The following is a 19,552-nucleotide window of genomic DNA, read 5'->3' as shown; positions in this document are numbered from 1 at the left end:
TTGTGAATTTTGCCTTTTCTTTTATGAAAGTGTATGAATACATTTGAGGACGACTGTATGACCTGGTCCTCAGGATTCCAGTACAACTGTTTACTAAGAAGCTGTATGATAGTGGCATCAGAACTAAGTCAAAGTATCAGATTGTTATTCTGAGCAAAGAGGAGCTTTCTCAGCATGAAGTCATGACTAGACTGAAGGTTACTAAGGGGCAGTGTGTGGCGTACTAACATTTCCACAGCACAATCAGGCGGAGCACAGCACCTCATCAGGAGATCGATACACTGCGCCGATTTTTCTGCCAGACACAGCAATTGCTAAATAAACATCACAAGACTCAAGTTTATTTACTATTTTACTGATGAATTCAAGACTGGGACTTGTGGCAGGAACAGAAGAGTGCATGTAAGGACACCAGCAGGAGACCAAAGAAGATCAAGGACTGCTGACTGTCATGGACTCTCCTCTGCAGTCGCCTGACCTCAACTGTACTGAACACTGATGGGACACTTGTCATATCGTGCTGCGATAACACGGGTTATCAGGTTTTGCACAGACCTGTAGAATCCTTGCGGCTCAAGGACGATACCGTCTGTCGAGACTCAACATTTCACCCAAACTACTGAACATTTCTGCTAAAAAAAAAAAAAAGTCCTGTTAAATTCAAACCACATGCAATATTGATGCATCTTCACTAGTCAATCCAGAGTTTTTAAACCCAGAAGGAGGTCCGTTTGTGCAGATTGTTGCAAATTGAACCTGGCACACTTTGAAAATTGCATCATTATGAATCTAGTCATCAACTGGCAGGACAGAGCGTCTCTGATGTGTCCAAGAAATAAACGACCTACAATAGGAACAGACCAAATCATGAGTGAGTTTTGATTTGATGTTTGTGTAACACTTCATCTGTGCAATTAAAAGTTTAAACCATAGTAAGTTTTAATGCTGCATGAACCAGTTTTGGCCACTCAGAGGCAGAAGAACTCTGTAGCAAACTCACGGACAAAAACCTGACAAGCACATCGTGGATCACACACACAGAGAAGTCCAACATTATCATTCACACATTAAAGGACAAGATGATTATTTTTCAAATTTGTCTCAAAGCATTCGCAGCAAGAAGGTCGCCGGTTCGCATCCCAGTGGGGGCACCGGAATCTTTCTGCGTGGAGTTTGCATGTTCTCCCCGTGCAGCATGGGTTCTCGCCGGGTTCTCCGGCTTCCTCCCACAAGGTCCAAAAACATGTAGAGGTTAATTGGTGATTCTAAATTGTCCAAAGGCGTGAATGGGAGTGTGCTTGGTTGTCTGTCTCTAAGTGTAGCCCTGTGATAGACTGGCAACCTGTCCAGGGTGTCCCCTGCCTTCGCCCCTAGTGAGGATTAAGCGGTGTATAGATAATGGATGGATGGATGTCTCAAAGCAGTAGTCAGGTGCCTATGTGGTCTTGTTAGCTGTCACTGCTCCTCTTCATTCTGACCAACAGCTCTTTTTAAAGTGTTTCCATTGGAAGTAATCATGAACAGAATCCATAGTCTTTATTTTGTGCAAAAAATCTGTTTCAAGTTAATAACAAGGCACCTGCAACCTACTAAAGTGGATTTGTTCTAAAACTCTTGCTCTTTCGTGCAAATTTGTCTTTTTGTACTTCATCAAAGAACTATGCTGAGCAAGGAATTTTGTACTACAAAAACTGTCAATTTGATGTGAACCTGCAGGACAAGAGATTTATAAGAGCTCATGAATACACCGGGTTTGTTGGCTTTCTGTCCACTTCAGGATTGCTTTTAGGACTTCATTGTTTGTTTTTAGTTTTAAATAGGTTGGTGCCTCCTTATTTAGTAGAACTCTTGTATCTTCATACAGAGTTATGCACTGAAGCTCTCAAACATTCCAAGATCAAGGCTCAAAAATGGAGGCCACTGAGCTTTCACTGTGGCTGCTCTCATTTTCTGGGACAGTTGACTTTTTCATCTAAGAACTGTTGAGACTGTAAAAACTAAATCTCTGTTTAAGATCTTTCTTCAAGAAAAATCTGGTACCCTTTATTGATTACTATGTTGTATTTTGCTCTTCTTTTTATTTTATTAGTTAAATTTAGTTTTATCTTTTAGTCAGGTTTCTTGTTTTAGTTTTCTACCTGTAGATGACTTTGATTCAACTCTTGCTGCTTTTAAATGTGCTTTGCTAATAAATCTGTCTTTGGAAGAATCCCAAGAGCTTCAGTAGAAAGCAACTGGATTTCTCTTTTTGTTTTTTGAAGATGTTTAAGTTTTAAATATTGACATAAAATAATGTTTTTAGGTTTGAGAATTTCATAGACAGTAGTTTATCTGAGGATGTATTAGAATATTTGTAATTATGTATATATTTAGAGTACAAACATGCTTTAGCATTAAAGCTGTTGGTTTCAATTTTGAACACAAGGTGGTGCTGTTATACATGATAAGTAACCTGCAGGCAGACAAAGTTTGGCACAGTGTGGAGACTTTGTGCTCAGGGTGAAAAACCTGATCACACATGTGAATGTATGTCTGTATGAAGAAAGTACAGTATTTTAAATGTATGTGAACATTTTTCAGTATGGAGCAGACTCCTTGAATCAGATGTTTCTGTGTAAATTCAGTATACTACTGCATCTATATGTTGAGGGAATTTAACTTTGCTCAGATATTTCATGCAAACAGATAAATAAATATAATTTTAATTGCAAAACACACACACACACGCACACACACACACACACAACTGTACTAAAAGTTGTCATTGTCATTGATATTCATCTTAGTGTTACTTACTGGGACTTTTCTGAAGAGAAAAATGTAATCTCCTGAGTGGCTAACGCAGGAGTGTGTGTGTGTGTGTGTGTGTGTGTGTGTGTGTGTGTGTGTGTGTGTGTGTGTGTGTGTGTGTGTGTGTGTGTGTGTGTGTGTAGGTGTGTGTGTGTGCTAACTGAGCAGCAGTGATGCTTTTGTTGTCGTGTGAAAAAGAGGCTGCTACTGCTGATGGGGAGGGAGGGGGCGACGTCGCCATGGTAACAGATTAAAGGCAAAGATATGTCAGATCGCTCTATTAGCATTTCTGCTGTTGAACATGTACCCAAGATGAGAGATCACTTCATCTAAATATGTCTAGAGCTTGTTTAATTTAGAAAACAGCTTATATAGTTGGCTACCTTTTTTTTTTTTTTTTTTTAAATTATCTACTCGTTTGAATATAACTCTAACTCTGGCTGTGTGACGAGCAGGGGAGAGGCGGAGGAGGAGGAGGAGGAGGAAGGGTTGGGACGACTGACGGCAGATGCCTTTGCAGCAGAGGACCAAGGAGGATGAGTGAGTGCGCGCTGCTGCGGGACAAAATGCGGATACGTTTGGACTTGGTGAAAAACTGCCACATCTCACGAGTTTCTGGGTGAAACAAAACCAAAAACAAAACCAAAAAAACGCCGACACCGCAGTGTCAGGAGTCTGATCTGGGATGGATGTGTGCTGCACTTCTGCATGCCAGGCTCACTTCTGAGGAGGAGATGCATGTCCTGCTTGTTAGTCTCGTCTTGATTCAACCTGCCTGGGTGTTCTGTTGAGATTTTATCACCTTCGGTAACGATGGAAAGTGGAGTTTTTCTGCCCTGTCTGGACCAGTTCATGCTGAGCCCACTTGTCACTTGGGTATGTAATGCAGCAGGAGCAGATTTCCCCCCCTTAGAAAAACTGTGAAATCAGCCTTGAAATCCTGTATTCTCTGTGTTACTTAGGTGAAGACATTTGTGCCAAATGATGGAGGCATGCATTTGGATTTCTCTGAACTGCTGGATGGAGTCTTTCTGAACGACATAATGACTCAAATGTAAGTCACTTGGTTCTTGCAGCCATTTGTCATATTTCCTGTCCGGGTTGTGTCCAGATGGATATTTGGATTAGTGGCCTGTGTTTTGAAGCTGTAATATGGCACCTGGACATGTCTGCATGAAATTATTCAGTATTGTCCATCAAAACCATCCATCTGAGTCTTTCCCCGAGAAGTAGGTATCTTCTTGTCTCGTGCCATCTGTAGCAGATACAGTCTGAATCATCTGCTTGCATTCTTCTCCAGACACCAACAGTACTGGCTTTGTTGCCATGCAGTAGTAAAGAGGATCTTTGTAGTCTGCAGCAGACTTTTACTGTAACTTCCTCATTGCTCACAGGTTGGTGTTACTCAAAGAATGTTAGAATTAACATAAAAGTTAATTACTACATGAATACATTTTAATGAATGAAGGACCTACGCTATGATAAAGGGAACTGGTATTAAAACTAAAGCAACGCTGGGTTTTACGGAAAAATATATATATATATACTAAAAAAAAAAAGATTCTGCTGCAGTGATTCATAGATGAGTTGTTAAATTTTGGCCTTGATTTTCATCGCAGCGTTTTAAATATGAATATTTTCTGGTTTTATAGACTAGAAATATCTGCCGAAACATGAAGGACATCATAGATACTGTCAAGATGCTACTTAAGAGATTATGATTTGGTTGCCTTATGTTCTGAAGGGAATTACCCTCATCCTTAACAAACCCTAACTACAAGTGGTGCTTGTGCATTTAGCTGTCATGTCAGAATAAAATGACACTTCAGGCATTGACAGCAGAGTCCTGAGTGAAACTGAGGAGTTGCAAAGTGAGGAAGGAAGGTAAAAAAAAAATAAAACTGATGACCCAGTGGACTTGTGGGTAATGCTGTCTAGACAACTCAAGTCTACAGTGTCCATTCATCCCACTTATCCCCCAGGGTCACAAGAACAAGCTCTAAATGCAAAACAATGCTGTGCCGATGGGAGGGGACGAGGCGGGATAATCTCCTGGATTGGGAGACCCTCTGGGATTATGGCCTGGTGTTTAGTGCCACTAGGACACAGAAAGGAGGGTGGAACAGTGCAGAAACAGGACAAACAGAGCGGAGAGGGAAAATAGTGATGCACAGGCCAACTTAACTCAACCATTGAGTCTGTCTCCCTATTTTTCCCAGATTTGGAGTAAATAAACGTTGAAATGGAATAGAAATGATCACAAATAAGGTCCATTTATTTCTCAGTCTTTTTGTCAGCAACATCAGATGTCCTTTCTTGAGCAACAAGGTGAAATCTGACTTATACTAAGGTCTACAAAGTGATAATGCTACAGTATGCTTCAGCCAACACTTTAAGAATCTGGCTGAAGCATTTCTTTGGGATGGAAAGTCTACTGCCACCCCATTTGGCTCCAAAACACTCCAGTTCGGTGTCTGAAAGGACTGACGTCACTCAGGCTAAAGTTAGGAATGAATAGCGACCTCATGCATGTTTTCATGATGATCCCTAAGCCAAGACTTTTACCAGTGTGCAGCTTCCTCTCACCCCATTCCAGGAACAGCCATTTGTTTGTATGGGAATAGCAAGAAACGTCAAGTAAAATGCCTTCATGTTGTTTCCCGTTTTCAGAAATCCCTCAGAAGCACCTCAGGGTGCTAACAAAGTGAGCAGGGATCCCAGTCAGAGGATCCACAATCTCAACTTTCTTGTCCAGCAAATCAAGACCTATTATCTGGTGAGTTTTGGATGTTTCCCCTCCGAATTAATTTAGCCATATTAGACATTATATAATGCATCCAAGCTACATGCTGCTAAGCATTCAATCCCTTTTTACATCGGATATATTTTGGATTCTAGTTCAACTTTGCATCATGCACGCACACACAGAGTCACTTGGTAGCACTTGTGGCCCCGCAGATTCAACTAGTTCTTCTTAAGAGACATGGCCTAAATATCAGCAGTGTCGACATCTGTGTAATCAGCACAGCAGTGAATTCAGAGCGCCACAGACAGAAACAGCTTAGTTTGGAGTGATGCATAAAGTCACGAGATTCACTGGTAGACACCAGCGAAGTGGAAATCTTGGATTTTCTTTCTGTGACTGATTAATTAAATACAATTTACGACTTAAGATCTCAGGAAAAGCAATTTCACAGAATACAGGACAATGAAGTTTAGAGAAGGAACAGTGGCTTCTTATTATTTTGTTACCACAGATGAAGGGACATCACAACAGCAGCACATCTAGTCTGTGCTTCCATTGTGTTTGCATTGACTGTCTGCAATTATTTTGTGAATGGTTTACTATAATCTTGCTTAAATTACTCCAAATGACCTGATAGGAAGTGAATCAGATGCAGTTTATTTATTTCAGGCTTGTCTTTAAGAAAAACTGCAGTTTTAGTGCCTTTGGCCTGTATTAAATTGACTCTTAATGAAGTAAAGTACATCTAGGGCAACATGTGACCTGCTGCAGTCTTTTTATAGGTATTTTTATTCTCTGAGGTCCGTTGAAGAACTTGACTGCAGCACTGGTTGAAAAACAAGTGGAACTCTGAGCTAAAAGTTAATGACTGTATATAAATGATGACAAGGCTTACATGCTGATGTTTAGTAGGTATGATATTTACCAAAATTAGCACATTAGTGTAGCATATTAGCATGTTGTGTCTGTAGCTCAAGCGGTACGGTGAGTTGTTCACTAGCCACACGGTTGGTGGTTTTGTCCCTAGCTGCTTCTCACGCTGAACTGTCCTTGGTGTGTGAATGGGTGAATGAGAAACACTGTAAAGTGCTTTGAGTAGATAAGAACCATATAAGTGAAGGATGTTTCATCATAGTTGGTGCTAGATTGGTGAGAGATCTGTCTTAACTACCCCTTACTTTAACTTTAGCATTGGTCATTTACCATTTTAATTATGACTTGATGAAGGAGTTTATTAAAAAGTCAGTCATCACCAAAGTTATCAGGATTCATCCTCTGAGGACCAACTAAATTTTAAGGTGATTTATCCAACAACTGTTTGAGATTTTCATTCAAAACCACAAATGTGAGCTTTGTGTTGGAGTTAGAGGACAAGTCAAGAGATAACTAAAGGTCATGGTCAAAAATTAGCTGCTGTCGGTTTGTAGCCTTAGGTAAATGTCTCATCCATTTTGATCTGCTGGTGACACTAGAGGGAAGGTCAGGTGATCTGAAAAGTCAGAAAAAGTATAAGTCTGTACAACATATGGAGTCATGTTTTCGTTGTTTTCCTTTAGTCTGGTTAGTTTGGTGACACGTTGTATTAATGCAAGTGCACTGAAGAACTTTACATGGTACACATGTTGCCCACACCTATGAGGGCCACAGCTCCCTATAGTTGATTGGTTTGTAGAGTAGCAAGAAATTTGTCGTTAATGATCCTTTTATATGCTGCTGCAGATTCTTTGTCTTTTAGCGGCCTTACTTACCCATTCATGTATAGCCTCTCTCTTTCATTCTCTCCTTAAATGCCTGGAAAAAGCTGACTTTTTTGGTTCAGTATGATTTTCTATGATGTTGTCTAGCTATATTTCGATTCAAAACTTGCCCTCCTCCTATGCCTATATGCTACCACCCCTAATTTTTCACATGAGAAACTAACCAGGCCAAGACTGCCTTTTACTATCAGAAGGTTGGCTGTCGCCCTAGACTGCAGTCTGGGGAAGGTTTCACACTTCTAATTTTGCTTCAGATCAAGCTGAAAAGCACAACATTCAAATGAGTGTCAAATGTCCCTCAAAACCCACTAGATCAGTCAGAAAATGCAACAACGAGCTTAATTCTTTGAAAACTAACATTAGGAAGAAGCAAGTCATTGTATCACTCTCAGTTCCACACTTCATAATGGTACAAAAGATACAAAAGAAGAGGACGATGAGAAATTTCAAGCTAGGCAGTTGAAGTTTTTCTTAAAAGTTTCTCACTATAGTTGCAAGATAGACTCTTCTGCATTAAGGGCTAAACAGTTCTAGTCAACTGCAGCTTTTCTTGGATGTGTGAGTCATAGATGCTCGATCTTTGCTCATTGTTCCTCACGTTGAGCCATCAACAGTCCCTCTTACACTGCATGTGCACACCAGCACTTGCACATGCTGTGTGAAAGCCACTCATAACCTAAAACAAGGCCGCACCGCAGAGATTTGGAGGATTTCACCGCAACACCAGGGAAACTGGCTCTGTCATCCACCCATTCAGACCACTCACCCATTTGTTGGCTGTGTTTCTATACGTGTTTAAGCAGCTGCTATGTGCTGTACATACATACGTCCCTGTCCATTCAAGTACTTTGGCTCTGCTGCAAGAAGCGTTTTATTCTATCCTCATCTTGTTTTCGCTCTCTACCCATCTCTCCTGTCTTTTCCTGTTTCTCTTTTCTTTTTTGCAGGATAATCTGAGGCAATTAATCATGATTCCTTTGCCAAATGTGTTGCTGCTTGGCAGAACTCCTTACTGTGGTATGCTCTTTTAAAACTACTTGATGAGTATCCCTCATCTCTTCCCTCTATGGGAGCTGCTAAGTTAGTGTTTGGCAGAAATTCTGATTAGTTTGATGATGCTCAATACACACTGCTTGTTTTCCCATAAATACATAATGTAATGCAGACTTACTGTCATGTGCTTGTTCGAAATTGAAATATTAGATGAAGACTGTCTTTGTTCTTTGTGGTTGCATTTAGAAAACAGTGATTTCTGGTACTGAATAGTCAACAATGACAGTCTTGAAAAATGCTCTTAAAGCTAAAATACTTTCAATATTTTCTCACTGTCAGTTTTAGCCATTTTCTGATACAAGTTTAATTCAACTGCACACTATCAGCCTGATAACCACACTGGCTTGTGATGGCAAGGCTTTGGCAAGTGGTGACCCAAATTCACTAGCCAGCACTCTATTCAGTTTAAATTCATGCCCGCAGTCTTCCATGCATCAGTCCAATAGGTTTCATTTAAAATAATTCACTTTTACATCCTCCTTATAGAACAAAGTCTGGATGAAATGAGGAAAGTTTTGCTGTTACTCTTGGGGTGTGCAGTCCAGGTAAACACTGACAGACTGTTTGACATTTAAGATAAACTTGTATGATGGTTGTTGGTAGGCAAGTGTGTCACATTTGTGTGCATTTTTGCATATTTGCAGTGTGAGCAGAAAGAGGAGTACATCAAGAGGATCCAGACGCTTGACTTTGATACAAAAGCTGCAATAGCTGCACATATTCAGGAGGTAACTGACTTTTTATCACATGTGCTTTGAATTTCATTGTGGATGTGTTAATATCTCTGACTATACGTTCCCATGTTTACCAGGTGACCCACAGTCAGGAGAACGTGCTGGATCTGCAGTGGCTGGAGTCCAGTGAGGTTCACCCAGATGAGATGGAGGCAGTGGCGAGGAACATGGCCACACACCTCCGACACCTGCTGGAGCAGAGGGATACTCATCTTGAGGTACCGAAATCACACACATACACACAGTATTAACTGTATATTTTCTATGAGTATATGCCCAACTCTAAACATATTTTGCACATGAAGTTGCATTTTGTGTGGGAAGTGTGTATAATCACACATGCAAATTCTCTGTCAGCAAGCTTTTACATTTTACACTGATGACACAGATATTAAGTAGAAACTGAGTGTGTTTTCTCTAACTATAATCTCTAACCTGCTGCTTTCTCCTCCTTTGCTTTCTGCAGATGATAGCAGAGTTAATGCAGGAAAAGGAAGGTGTGGTTAGTTTGCTCAATAGCCCCTCCAGCCCGCAATCCGCCAGCTACTCTCCCAGCATGCAGCAGCAGCAGCAGGTGGGGGCCCAGCAGCACCTGGCCGTGGAGTTAGCGGACTCCAAGGCAAAGATCAGACGACTCAGACAAGAACTGTAAGTAGCTGGTAGATAGGACAGAAAAGGAATAGTTTTGTTTGCTTACCGACAAAAAATGGGCTTCAAATGTTAAGACATATCTTACAAAAGCAAGAAAACAGAAACATTTCACTTTATAAAGCATCGATATGCAACATGAAACATCAAATATCAGTCACTAAAAGAACCAAAAAAAACGCTGCCTTACAAATGTAGACACCGTTTATTGTGTTTTGTTTTGTTTTCAGTTGCAACTCACTGCAAACAATGCATAAGATAGTTGTTGAATTGAGATATAATAAGTTTGCAAGTGAAAATATATCACCTATTGTTTTAGTGTAAATATATCCAGTATAATATATTGTGACTAAAAAGGGCTTCCTTCACTTTATGTTTTGTGTGATAGGTTGTAGTTTAAATTACCAAATTTTAAACTAATACACATAAATTGTCCAGCAATGTAAAGGAGTACCAACATCTGTGTCAATTAAATAACCAGCCTTTTCTAAAATGTGCATTTATGTGGCAGTCAGTATAATTTGAGATTATCTGAAGTAACGTTTCTAGAGATTATGATGACAAACTATGTCAAAAGTCAGATATTGCCAAAATGTTTATAGAATAAAGCAATGCACTAGTTGATGTTAGCTGCTTTACTCTCACAGTGAAGTCCTGTTGGGTTAAATGTTATAAAGTTTCTCTGCAGGGTGGTTATTGGTAAAGAAGTGGCCTTTCCTCTCTGGAGCTGCCAATAGAGAATGAATTCGAGGCAGAGAGATACTACAGGATAAGAGATGCCCTGCGGAGTTTGGCCCACATTAATGCCTGCTTGGCAGGTTCCATGGCTGTTTACTATCACTGACCCACATTTGCGCTGCATTTCTGCAGACTGCGTACACACACACACACACACACACACACACACACACACACACACGAACACACACGCTAACCCTGATCTGATCAGGTTCTCAGTTCTGTCTTTACTGTCCGCTCCATCTTCTCTGCTGTATTGTCCTCTCTTGTTGAGTCACTCAGATTCACATACTGTTGCCTTTGAGCAAACACAATATCACATAAAGCCATCGGGCTTGACTCGATAGTGCACTTTTTAATAGCCCTGGCCTCAGATTGTCGTTTTGTATACAAAATCCATCTTGAATATGCAACATCCCTCTAATGACACACATCTGTTTTTTCATCAACATGTGAGAAGGAAAATAAAATGCTGTTTATTGAGTTTTATGTCAGAAACTTTATGTCACAATTAATCATGTGTATGTTTGTTCTTGGCAAGTTTTAGCAACAGCAGCGGTGTGGAACTATTTACATTTTAATGTTTCCATTTGACATGTGTTACTTCATACTAACATACCTACCTGATCGTGTCTCTGCACTGCACTCCTGACCCCAGCGAGGAGAAAAGCGAGCAGATGCTGGACTGCAGACACGAGCTGGAGAACATGGAGGCCGAGCTGAAGAGGATCCAGCAGGAGGTCTGAATTCAGAGAACACAAAGAATAAATCACGGTTCCTTGTGATGGTGACATGCAGTAAACTCGTGACCTCTCTGCAGCTTATGCAGATTAATGAACACCATACTTTGGTGCAGGGAGGCGCTTAATTACAGCACATTTAAACCTCTGAACACGGACTGTTTAAGCTCTGTGGCTCAGATGGCCGTGCTAGTTTGCATGCATCATACATACATCCAAATGTTTACTGGAAATGAAAGCAACATTGAGTTGTCGTTTTTTTGCCATATGGAGCAAGTACTGGAGCAAATACTGACACAACATTTAGTTAACACCTGTGTGTATCATGGCTCACCAGGATAAAATTACAACATGTCACAACAGAGGTCACACCATCAAAAACGGAGCAATATTAGGATTTATTTATGTAATATATATGTTTTTTTGGCTGCCTAATAAAAGCAAGCAAGTATTCTCTGTTCTTTTTGCTCCATGTTTGGTCTCTAACAGCTACTGAGAACAATATCTGGCGTTTTAGCAACTTAACACTTTAACAGTTTATTGTTAACTTAGTCTGTTAGCCATTCGGTGTTGAACATTTTGCTTTAGCTGTTTTGCTGTATCTTTAAAGAAGATTTAGGAGTTTGGGAAGACTAAACCAAATTGTAAAGTTATGGCTTGTGAAGCCAAAACAATTACCTTAAAGACGCTAATATGCGCAGTAGCATGGTGGGTTGTTACTATTTGCAAAATGTTTTAAAATACTTGTAGTAATTTGATCTGTTGCTAATATACAAGCACTGATTAGTGCAGCTTTTAATGTATTGAACTGACATGCTATTTGATCAGAGACACTTGATGAAGCCCAGTTTGGCCGAAAAAGTTTTTCCACCCTAAGGGTTGCAGAGCTGCATTTGCTTTTGGGGTTTTGCTATAATCTGCTATCTTTTCTGAAACATTACCAGAACTCCCAGTTGCTTGTGGATGCACGTGCAGCTCGAACCTACCGGGACGAACTGGACGCCCTGCGAGAGAGAGCCGTCAAGGCCGACAAGCTGGAGAGTGAAGTGGGACGCTACAGGGACCAACTGCACAAGATGGAGTTTTACAAGGCCAAAGTGGAGGTTGATGCAAGATAGATATTTTACCAGTTTTTTGAGACCTGAGTTTTGACAATGTTTGTTTGAAGAGGATATAACTGATACTCTCTAGAAATATTGCTGAATATATAAATGATGAGGTGAAAAGATTGCAAAATATCAAAAGAAAAATGTGTGTTTACAAATTAGATAATTATTTTCATTAAATGTCTGAAGGAAAAGATGGAGGTGACAAGAAATGTGCAATGCAATAACTTTTAGTGCATAATACAAACTACATAAATGTGTTTCTGTGTCTCAGGAGCTAAAGGAGGATAACAGGGTGCTCCAGGAGACCAAAGAGGTATTGGAGGATCAGTTGGAAGGCTGGAGGGCCCGCTCAGATAAAATCCACCAGCTGGAGAAGCATAGTCTGCTGCTGAAGGCCCGAGTCCATGACATGGAGCAGGTCAGGCATCTGTAAACAAAGTGGAGTCCTCTTACTTATGTGTTGATAGAAATATAATTCAAAATTATCTTTAATCCAGCATTAGATCCTTAAGTCCTCTTTTAGATTTAAAGCTCATCTAGTCCTTTGAGTGCCTGTGCAGATTCTGTTCTCATGACTCTGATAATAGTTTGTGTTTTTGCGTCAGGAGAAGGAGGCGGATCGGAGGCGCATCGAGGAGCTGCAGGAGGAGAACCTGGCTTTGTGTTTGGCTCAGAGGAGGAGCATGGAGGAGTCCCAACACCTGGGCTGGGAGCTAGAGCAGCTCTCCAAGACCACCGATAACTCCCAGGGTGAGAGCTGGTGTTTAGATGAAGTAATATGAGTCCGTAGTAATGGATGCTACAGGGAGGGTATATAAAGAAATGGATTTGTAAATTAAGTTTTTAGGTGCATGTTGGGTTGCTTCCATCTATGAGATGTTTTATCTTCTTGAAAGATGCAAGAACCAGGGTCAGAAAGAATACTATATAGATACAGAATACTATTTTTCTAAATAATTGATCAATTAAGATCAGTTCTTTTTTTTTAAATAAAAAAGATTTATTTTGGGGCTTTTCTGCCTTTAATGATAGTTGACAATGAAAGAGTGACAGAGAAACATAGGGAAAAGAGTGGGGGAATGACATGCAGCAAATGAGCCGCTGGCTGGAATCGAACCACGGCCGCTGCATTGGGGACTATAGCCCTTGTACATGGGTCACCCACCCTACCCACTGAGCCATCAGGCACCCAATTAAGATCAATTCTTGAGTAAGATTTGGTTTGTTTTGGCTCTCAGGTTAATCTTTGACAAGAGGAGAAAGTATTTCGAAGGGTGCTGCTACAGATATAATACTAATTTATTAGGCTAACACAGCTAAGCTAAGTTCATAATAGGTGAAAATAGCAGAACAACATAATTATCAGCAATGAACACTCCCCCAAAAAAAACAAACATCTGTTCACTGCTCATCTTTCACTCTGTTTGTCTCACTTTTCTAAAAGCCAAAAATTAACTGCCAATATGTGTTTGTCTGAAGGCCAACAGAGTCTGAGTGAGGAGGTCAGCGAGAGGACCCGAAGTCGGATGCTGAAGCTGGAGAAGGAGAACCAAAGTCTCCTGAGAACCATCGAGGAGCTCAGAGCCGCTACTACTAACAGCGACAGACAAGCCAAACGTAACCAGCAGGTGATTTGCAGCATCAAGAATGGTGCCTCATCAGCAGATGAATCTTCCGTGTTGCAAAACTCTGGCTCAAATACAGGAAACCACACTCACCCACTTAGTACAGTAACGCAACAGTTGCTGAATGGAAATTCAAATTGCCACCAGCAGCTCCACAGAGAAGAGCTGGAGGGAGTCCAGGGTGAGATCCTCCTCACAGACACGCCAGACCCTCACATTCAGGAGAAAGGGCAGCTAGAGGAAGGAAGTAGTGGAGACCATTTCAAAGAAGTGATGTCTGATCTGGAAGTCTTGGAGAACAATCACAATAGGCTCCGTTGTTTCGTTGGTTCACGCGATCACTCCCCTGGCTCAAACAGCAGCAGTCCCTGCCATGACAGCATCTTCACAGGTCTGCCAACACGCTCCTCCTACACCAGCAAGCACACACAGCGGCTGGAGGCCAAGTGCAGGACCTTGGACACGGTTAACCAGCATCTACAGACTTCCCTCGACAACACCGGTGAGTTTTATAGATCAAATAAACAGATATGTAGTCATGTAATCAAATAAGTGCAAATGAGTGTATTTATTTTACCCTCCTTCACCTCCTCAGACCGAAAAGTTCAGCGTCTGGAGGCAGAGGTTCAGGAGCTGGAGGCAGAGAACCAGAGTCTGCAGGCCACCTTAGAGGAGCTTCGTATCTCTGCAAGACGCCTCGATCAGTTGGAAATGGAGAAGCAGAACCTGGAGCATGAAACCACCACATTGGAAAGAGACAAGAGGCAGCTGGAGAAAGAAAATCGGCGGCTCCGGCAGCAGGTATGCTGTATCGTTTTCTGGGGAAAATGGTCAGTTGCTAGTATAATCAGTAAGCCTGACTAAAATCACCGTTGTTCTACTTTCCTCTGTTCCAGGCTGAAATCCAGGAAGCCAACTTAGACAGCAGTAATGTCTGCATGGCTAGCTTGGAACGGGAGATGCGATTTCTAGTGAAGGAGGTGGAGGGGTTAAGAGAAACTGCTGAGAGGGTCAAAGGCCTGGAGAGAGACAACAGAGAACTGACCAAGCAAGCTGCTATCGACCAGAGGACCCTGGCAACCCTCAGAGAGGTGAACTGAATAAGGAGTTTGCTCTTATCCTGGCATTTAACAGATAATGTTGTGATTTTCTAGATATTTTTCACATCAGCAGGGAGCATGTGTGTCCCTTCAGTGTTGATAGCATTCTGCATGTGCACACATTTCAAAATATCCCCAAATGTACCACGATCCAAAACAAATAACTGAGCACAAGCCGACTCTATTTATTTAAAGATAAAAAGAAATGAAAACAAATTAAAATACGATGAAGGATATTTTCCATTACTTCATCAGAGAAAGTAAATTTGCCAGATGTTTGGAATCTTTCTTTTGTTGTACATGACAGCTATTCTTTCAGTTTTATGTCTGAATATTAACACCACACTGTTGCCAAATGCTTGCTTAAAGGAATATTTGGGTTTTCTGTACAATTTTGTAGCGTCTAAACCTTGTTTTTTAATATTACTCAGGTAATAGTATATAATATTATAGGTTCTTGCCCTTAATATTTAAGTTACTCGGGTAAATGTACTCCATACTTTCATTTTGTAACTTGGTGTATATGCAATCTTATTTGTCCTTGGCACCGCATCTATTGTTTTTAATGCACCATACAAATAATCGTGACTTACACACATGGACAAAATTGTTGGTACCCCTGGGTTAATGAAAGAAAAACCCACAATAGTCACAGAAATAACTTGAATCTGACAAAAGTAATAATAAATAAAAATTCTATGAAAATGAAGCAATGAAAATCAGACATTGCTTTGAACCATGGTTTAACAGAATTATTTTTAAAAATTAACTCATGAAACAGGCCTGGACAAAAATGATGGTACCCTTAACTTAATATTTTGTTGCACAATCTATTGAGGCAATCACTGCAATCAAATGATTTCTGTAACTGTCAGTGAGACTTCTTCACCTCTCAGCAGGTGTTTTGGCCCACTCCTCATGAGCAGACTGCTCCAGTTGTCTCAGGATTGAAGGGTGCCTTCTCCATACGGCATGTTTCAGCTCCTTCCACAAAATGGTCAATAGGATTTAGATCAGGGCTCATAGAAGGCCACTTCAGAATAGTCCAATGTTTTCCTCTTTGCCATTCTTGGGTGTTGTTAGCTGTGTGTTTTGGGTCATTATCCTGTTGCAAGACCCATGACCTGCAACTGAGACCAAGCTTTGTGACACTGGCCAGCACATTTCTCTCTAGAATACCTTGATAGTCTTGAGATTTCATTGTACCCTGCACGGATTCAAGTCACCCTGTGCCAGATGCAGCAAAGCAGCCCCAGAACATAACAGCGCTTCCTCCATGTTTCACAGTAGGGACAGGGTTCTTGTCTTGATATGCTTAATTTTTGCATCTGTGAACATAGAGCTGATGTGTCTTGCCAAAAAGTTCCAGTTTTCTGTCGTCTATCCATAGGACATTCTCCCAGAAGCTTTGTGGCTTGTCAGCATGCAGTTTGGCAAATTCCAGTCTGACCTTTTAATGATTTGTTTTCAACAATGGTGTCTTCCTTGGTCGTCTCCCATGAAGTCCACTTTGGCTCAAACAACGACCGATGGTTCGATCTGACTCTGATGTACCTTGACCTTGAAGTTCACCTTTAATGTCTTTAGAAGTTGTTCTGAGCTCTTTTGTTACCATTCGTATTATCCGTCTCTTGGATTTGTCATCAATTTTCCTCCTGCGGCCACGTCTAGGGAGGTTGGCTACGGTCACATGGATCTTAAATTTCTGAATAATATGTGCAGCTGCAGTCACAGGAACATCAGGCTGCTTGAAGATGGTCTTATAGCCTTTACCTTTAACATGTTTGTCTATAATTTCTTTCTAATCTCCTGAGACAACTCTCTCTTTCGCTTCCTCTGGTCCATGTTTAGTGTGCTACACACTATGTCACCAAACAGCACAGTGACTACTTTTAACCCTATAAATAGGCCGACCGACTGATTACAAGTTTGTAGACACCTGTGACGCTAATTAGTGGACACACCTTGATTGAACATGTCCCTATGGTCACATTATTTTCAGTCTTTTCTAGGGGTACTATCATTTTTGTCCAGGCCTGTTTCATGAATTAGTTTTTAAAAAATAATTCTGTTGAACCATGGTTCAAAAGCAATGTCTGATTTTCATTGCTTAATTTTCATAGAATTTTTATTTATTATTACTTTTGTCAGATTCAAGTTATTTCTGTGACCGTTGTGGGTGTTTCTTTCATTAACCGAGGGGTACCAACAATTTTGTCCACATGTGTAAGAGTGCCACTAGAGCGGTGGTCCATCGAATCTATTGTAAATTAATTACTTAGGTTGGCCCCTAAATTATAGTACGAAGGAGAGATAGCATTTGGGCCAATGCTTTTGTAATTTGTACGAAATTACATTCATCCAACTACCAGTAAAATGTTGCTTTCAACAAGGGGAAGCAGCTTTATGAGACTATTTGTATGCACAGTGGTGCTTTGAATTAAATGCAGACATCAGCATGTCTATATGCACACAATGGGAATACTGGTGTTAAGCTTGTGTGATGTTTACCATGTTCATCATCTTTATTTAGTGTGCTGATTACACAAAATACAGACTGGTCGGAATATCTGAAGTTTTGCAGGTATTTAATCAACAAAGCGATTAATTCTCACCCTGTTGGGGGGGGGGACGACACACATGTATGTGTTAAATCTCACATTAATCCATCCTATAGGTTCCATCTCTGGTGCCATGTTGGTAGTATGGTTGAAAATGTACTGAGTGTAATTGGGATCTATTGCCCATCTTCAGGAGCTGGTGAGTGAGAAGCTGAAGAGCCAGCAGAGAGACAATGAACTGGAGAGGTTGGCCCATGAGCTGGAGATGAAGGTCCTGAACCAGGAAAGTCCACAGCAGGCTGAACAAGAGACACCAGACAACAGGTGCATACATGCAACTTGGAGCTATATCTTTCCATCCTGTTACCACTGACGAGAATTTAATAACAAATGAGTGGGTTGTAATGCCAAATTTCTTACTCTCACTGTGCAGCAGGTTCAAGATGCTGGAGTCAGAGTTGGAGGCATCTCTCAAAAAGTCTCTGCAGATTAAAGATGACAAGATGGCCGCTCTGGAGGCTTGTCTGCAGGAATCCTCCTCCCTGAACCAGCAGCTGCGCCAGGAGCTAAAAACTGTAAGTCATGTTGTAAAGTTCAGCTTTGTAGATCTGTTATTCTGTCCAGACCGCAGTGTTTGACTTCATCTAGTCACACAGGTGAAGCTGAGCTATGAGGCCTTGCAGCAGAGGCAGGAGGAGGAGTGGACGACATCCAGCTCCACCCCTCCACGAGACAGCAGCAAGGCTGTGAGCGAGTGGCTGCGTGAAAACCAGGAGGCTACCAAGGAGCTGCTGAAGCTCAAAGACCACCTCATTGAAGTTGAGAGAAATGTAAGTATGCTCGACTGGAAAGTGGACGAGAACAGGCAGAACTGAAGTAAAACAGTTTTCAGCAGCCTTCAATCTGTATGAGAACTTACACGAACAAACTTATTTAATAAAATGTTTTCAGACACATATAAGTTTGTACATGGTCCCCAATAGTTGTAATAACTGATGTGTTATACAAGTGATCTGTGATGTTTTTTTATGGTCCAGTCTGCATTTTACATGAATTGTCATGAAAATCAGCATCAGATCAGTTTGGCACTTTACATAAATGACCCAACCTGCCCTTCTCAAACTACAAAAATAGAAACAAAAACATTGATAAATAGTCAAATCCAGTAGATAGAAATACAAGACATCAGCTTTTATTATTATATTTTATTAATTGAATTTCCCTTCTGGGATGAATAAAGTATTTTTCATTTATTACTGATCTGTCAGATATTCAGAATGTCAGGGTTGAAACATCTGTGCAGGAATTATTTGTATAACAGTAATCACATCACATCCAGAAATGTCGGCGTTGCTAACTGCTTTAATTAAATCAGACCAGACTAGAACTATACTGTGTACAGTTTACTATGTGATCTGAATGTTTTCAGCCTCTCTGACTGATAAACATCACAATCAAACATCAAACCTTCAAAATCTGACCAGTGAAATTAAAATCTCTGTAAATTAATTAATGAAAAGTTTTCATCAAACATCATATTGTTCAGCCAACATCTACGCCAATCAGCTGCTAGATCAGCCTGACGTTTCCCATTGTGCCCTGAGGCCACACAGTTACTGGAGAACAATGTTATCATTGCTTAAATGATGCCACAACGAGTTTGGATCAAGACAGACAGAAGTCTAACCAGCATGCACTGTTTGGTGATCGCTGGTGATAACATCTGTGCAGGTCTGGCTTATCTGCTGGGTAGCAGAATAGCAACTATAGCATTCAGTTGCAACCAGATTATATTATTGGTTTCTTTGCACAGCAGAATTTCATTTTGTTGCTGACTTAGTCTTGACAATAGAACACACATTGTTGTAAATCTAACACTGCCTACCGTACTTGTTGTCATTATCTCTTCTCTTCTCTTCTCTTCTCTTCTCTTCTCTTCTCTTCTCTTCTC

The 19,552-nt window shown here is 40.8% G+C and overlaps 1 protein-coding gene across 1 annotated transcript in view; it reads left to right on the top strand.

Annotated features, from left to right (window-relative positions):
• The first annotated feature begins 3,603 nt into the window (after positions 1-3,603).
• The window catches only part of LOC103358057 (girdin-like), a 23,227-nt gene continuing 7,278 nt past the window's right edge, over positions 3,604-19,552 (top strand). The window contains exons 1-18 of the mRNA XM_008282864.1: positions 3,604-3,666; positions 3,753-3,844; positions 5,461-5,566; positions 8,241-8,310; positions 8,833-8,891; positions 8,991-9,074; positions 9,158-9,298; positions 9,547-9,728; positions 11,125-11,206; positions 12,151-12,309; positions 12,587-12,733; positions 12,921-13,065; positions 13,795-14,442; positions 14,536-14,741; positions 14,837-15,031; positions 17,795-17,925; positions 18,038-18,176; positions 18,258-18,431. Coding sequence (XP_008281086.1) covers positions 3,604-3,666; positions 3,753-3,844; positions 5,461-5,566; positions 8,241-8,310; positions 8,833-8,891; positions 8,991-9,074; positions 9,158-9,298; positions 9,547-9,728; positions 11,125-11,206; positions 12,151-12,309; positions 12,587-12,733; positions 12,921-13,065; positions 13,795-14,442; positions 14,536-14,741; positions 14,837-15,031; positions 17,795-17,925; positions 18,038-18,176; positions 18,258-18,431 — 2,823 coding nt within the window. The remainder of the gene's footprint in view (positions 3,667-3,752; positions 3,845-5,460; positions 5,567-8,240; positions 8,311-8,832; positions 8,892-8,990; positions 9,075-9,157; positions 9,299-9,546; positions 9,729-11,124; positions 11,207-12,150; positions 12,310-12,586; positions 12,734-12,920; positions 13,066-13,794; positions 14,443-14,535; positions 14,742-14,836; positions 15,032-17,794; positions 17,926-18,037; positions 18,177-18,257; positions 18,432-19,552) is intronic.

This window comes from Stegastes partitus, unplaced genomic scaffold (genome assembly GCF_000690725.1).
Source record: "Stegastes partitus isolate 25-593 unplaced genomic scaffold, Stegastes_partitus-1.0.2 Scaffold288, whole genome shotgun sequence".
Classification (NCBI taxonomy): Eukaryota; Metazoa; Chordata; class Actinopteri; family Pomacentridae; genus Stegastes; species Stegastes partitus.
This window is presented reverse-complemented; position numbering and strand designations above follow the sequence as displayed.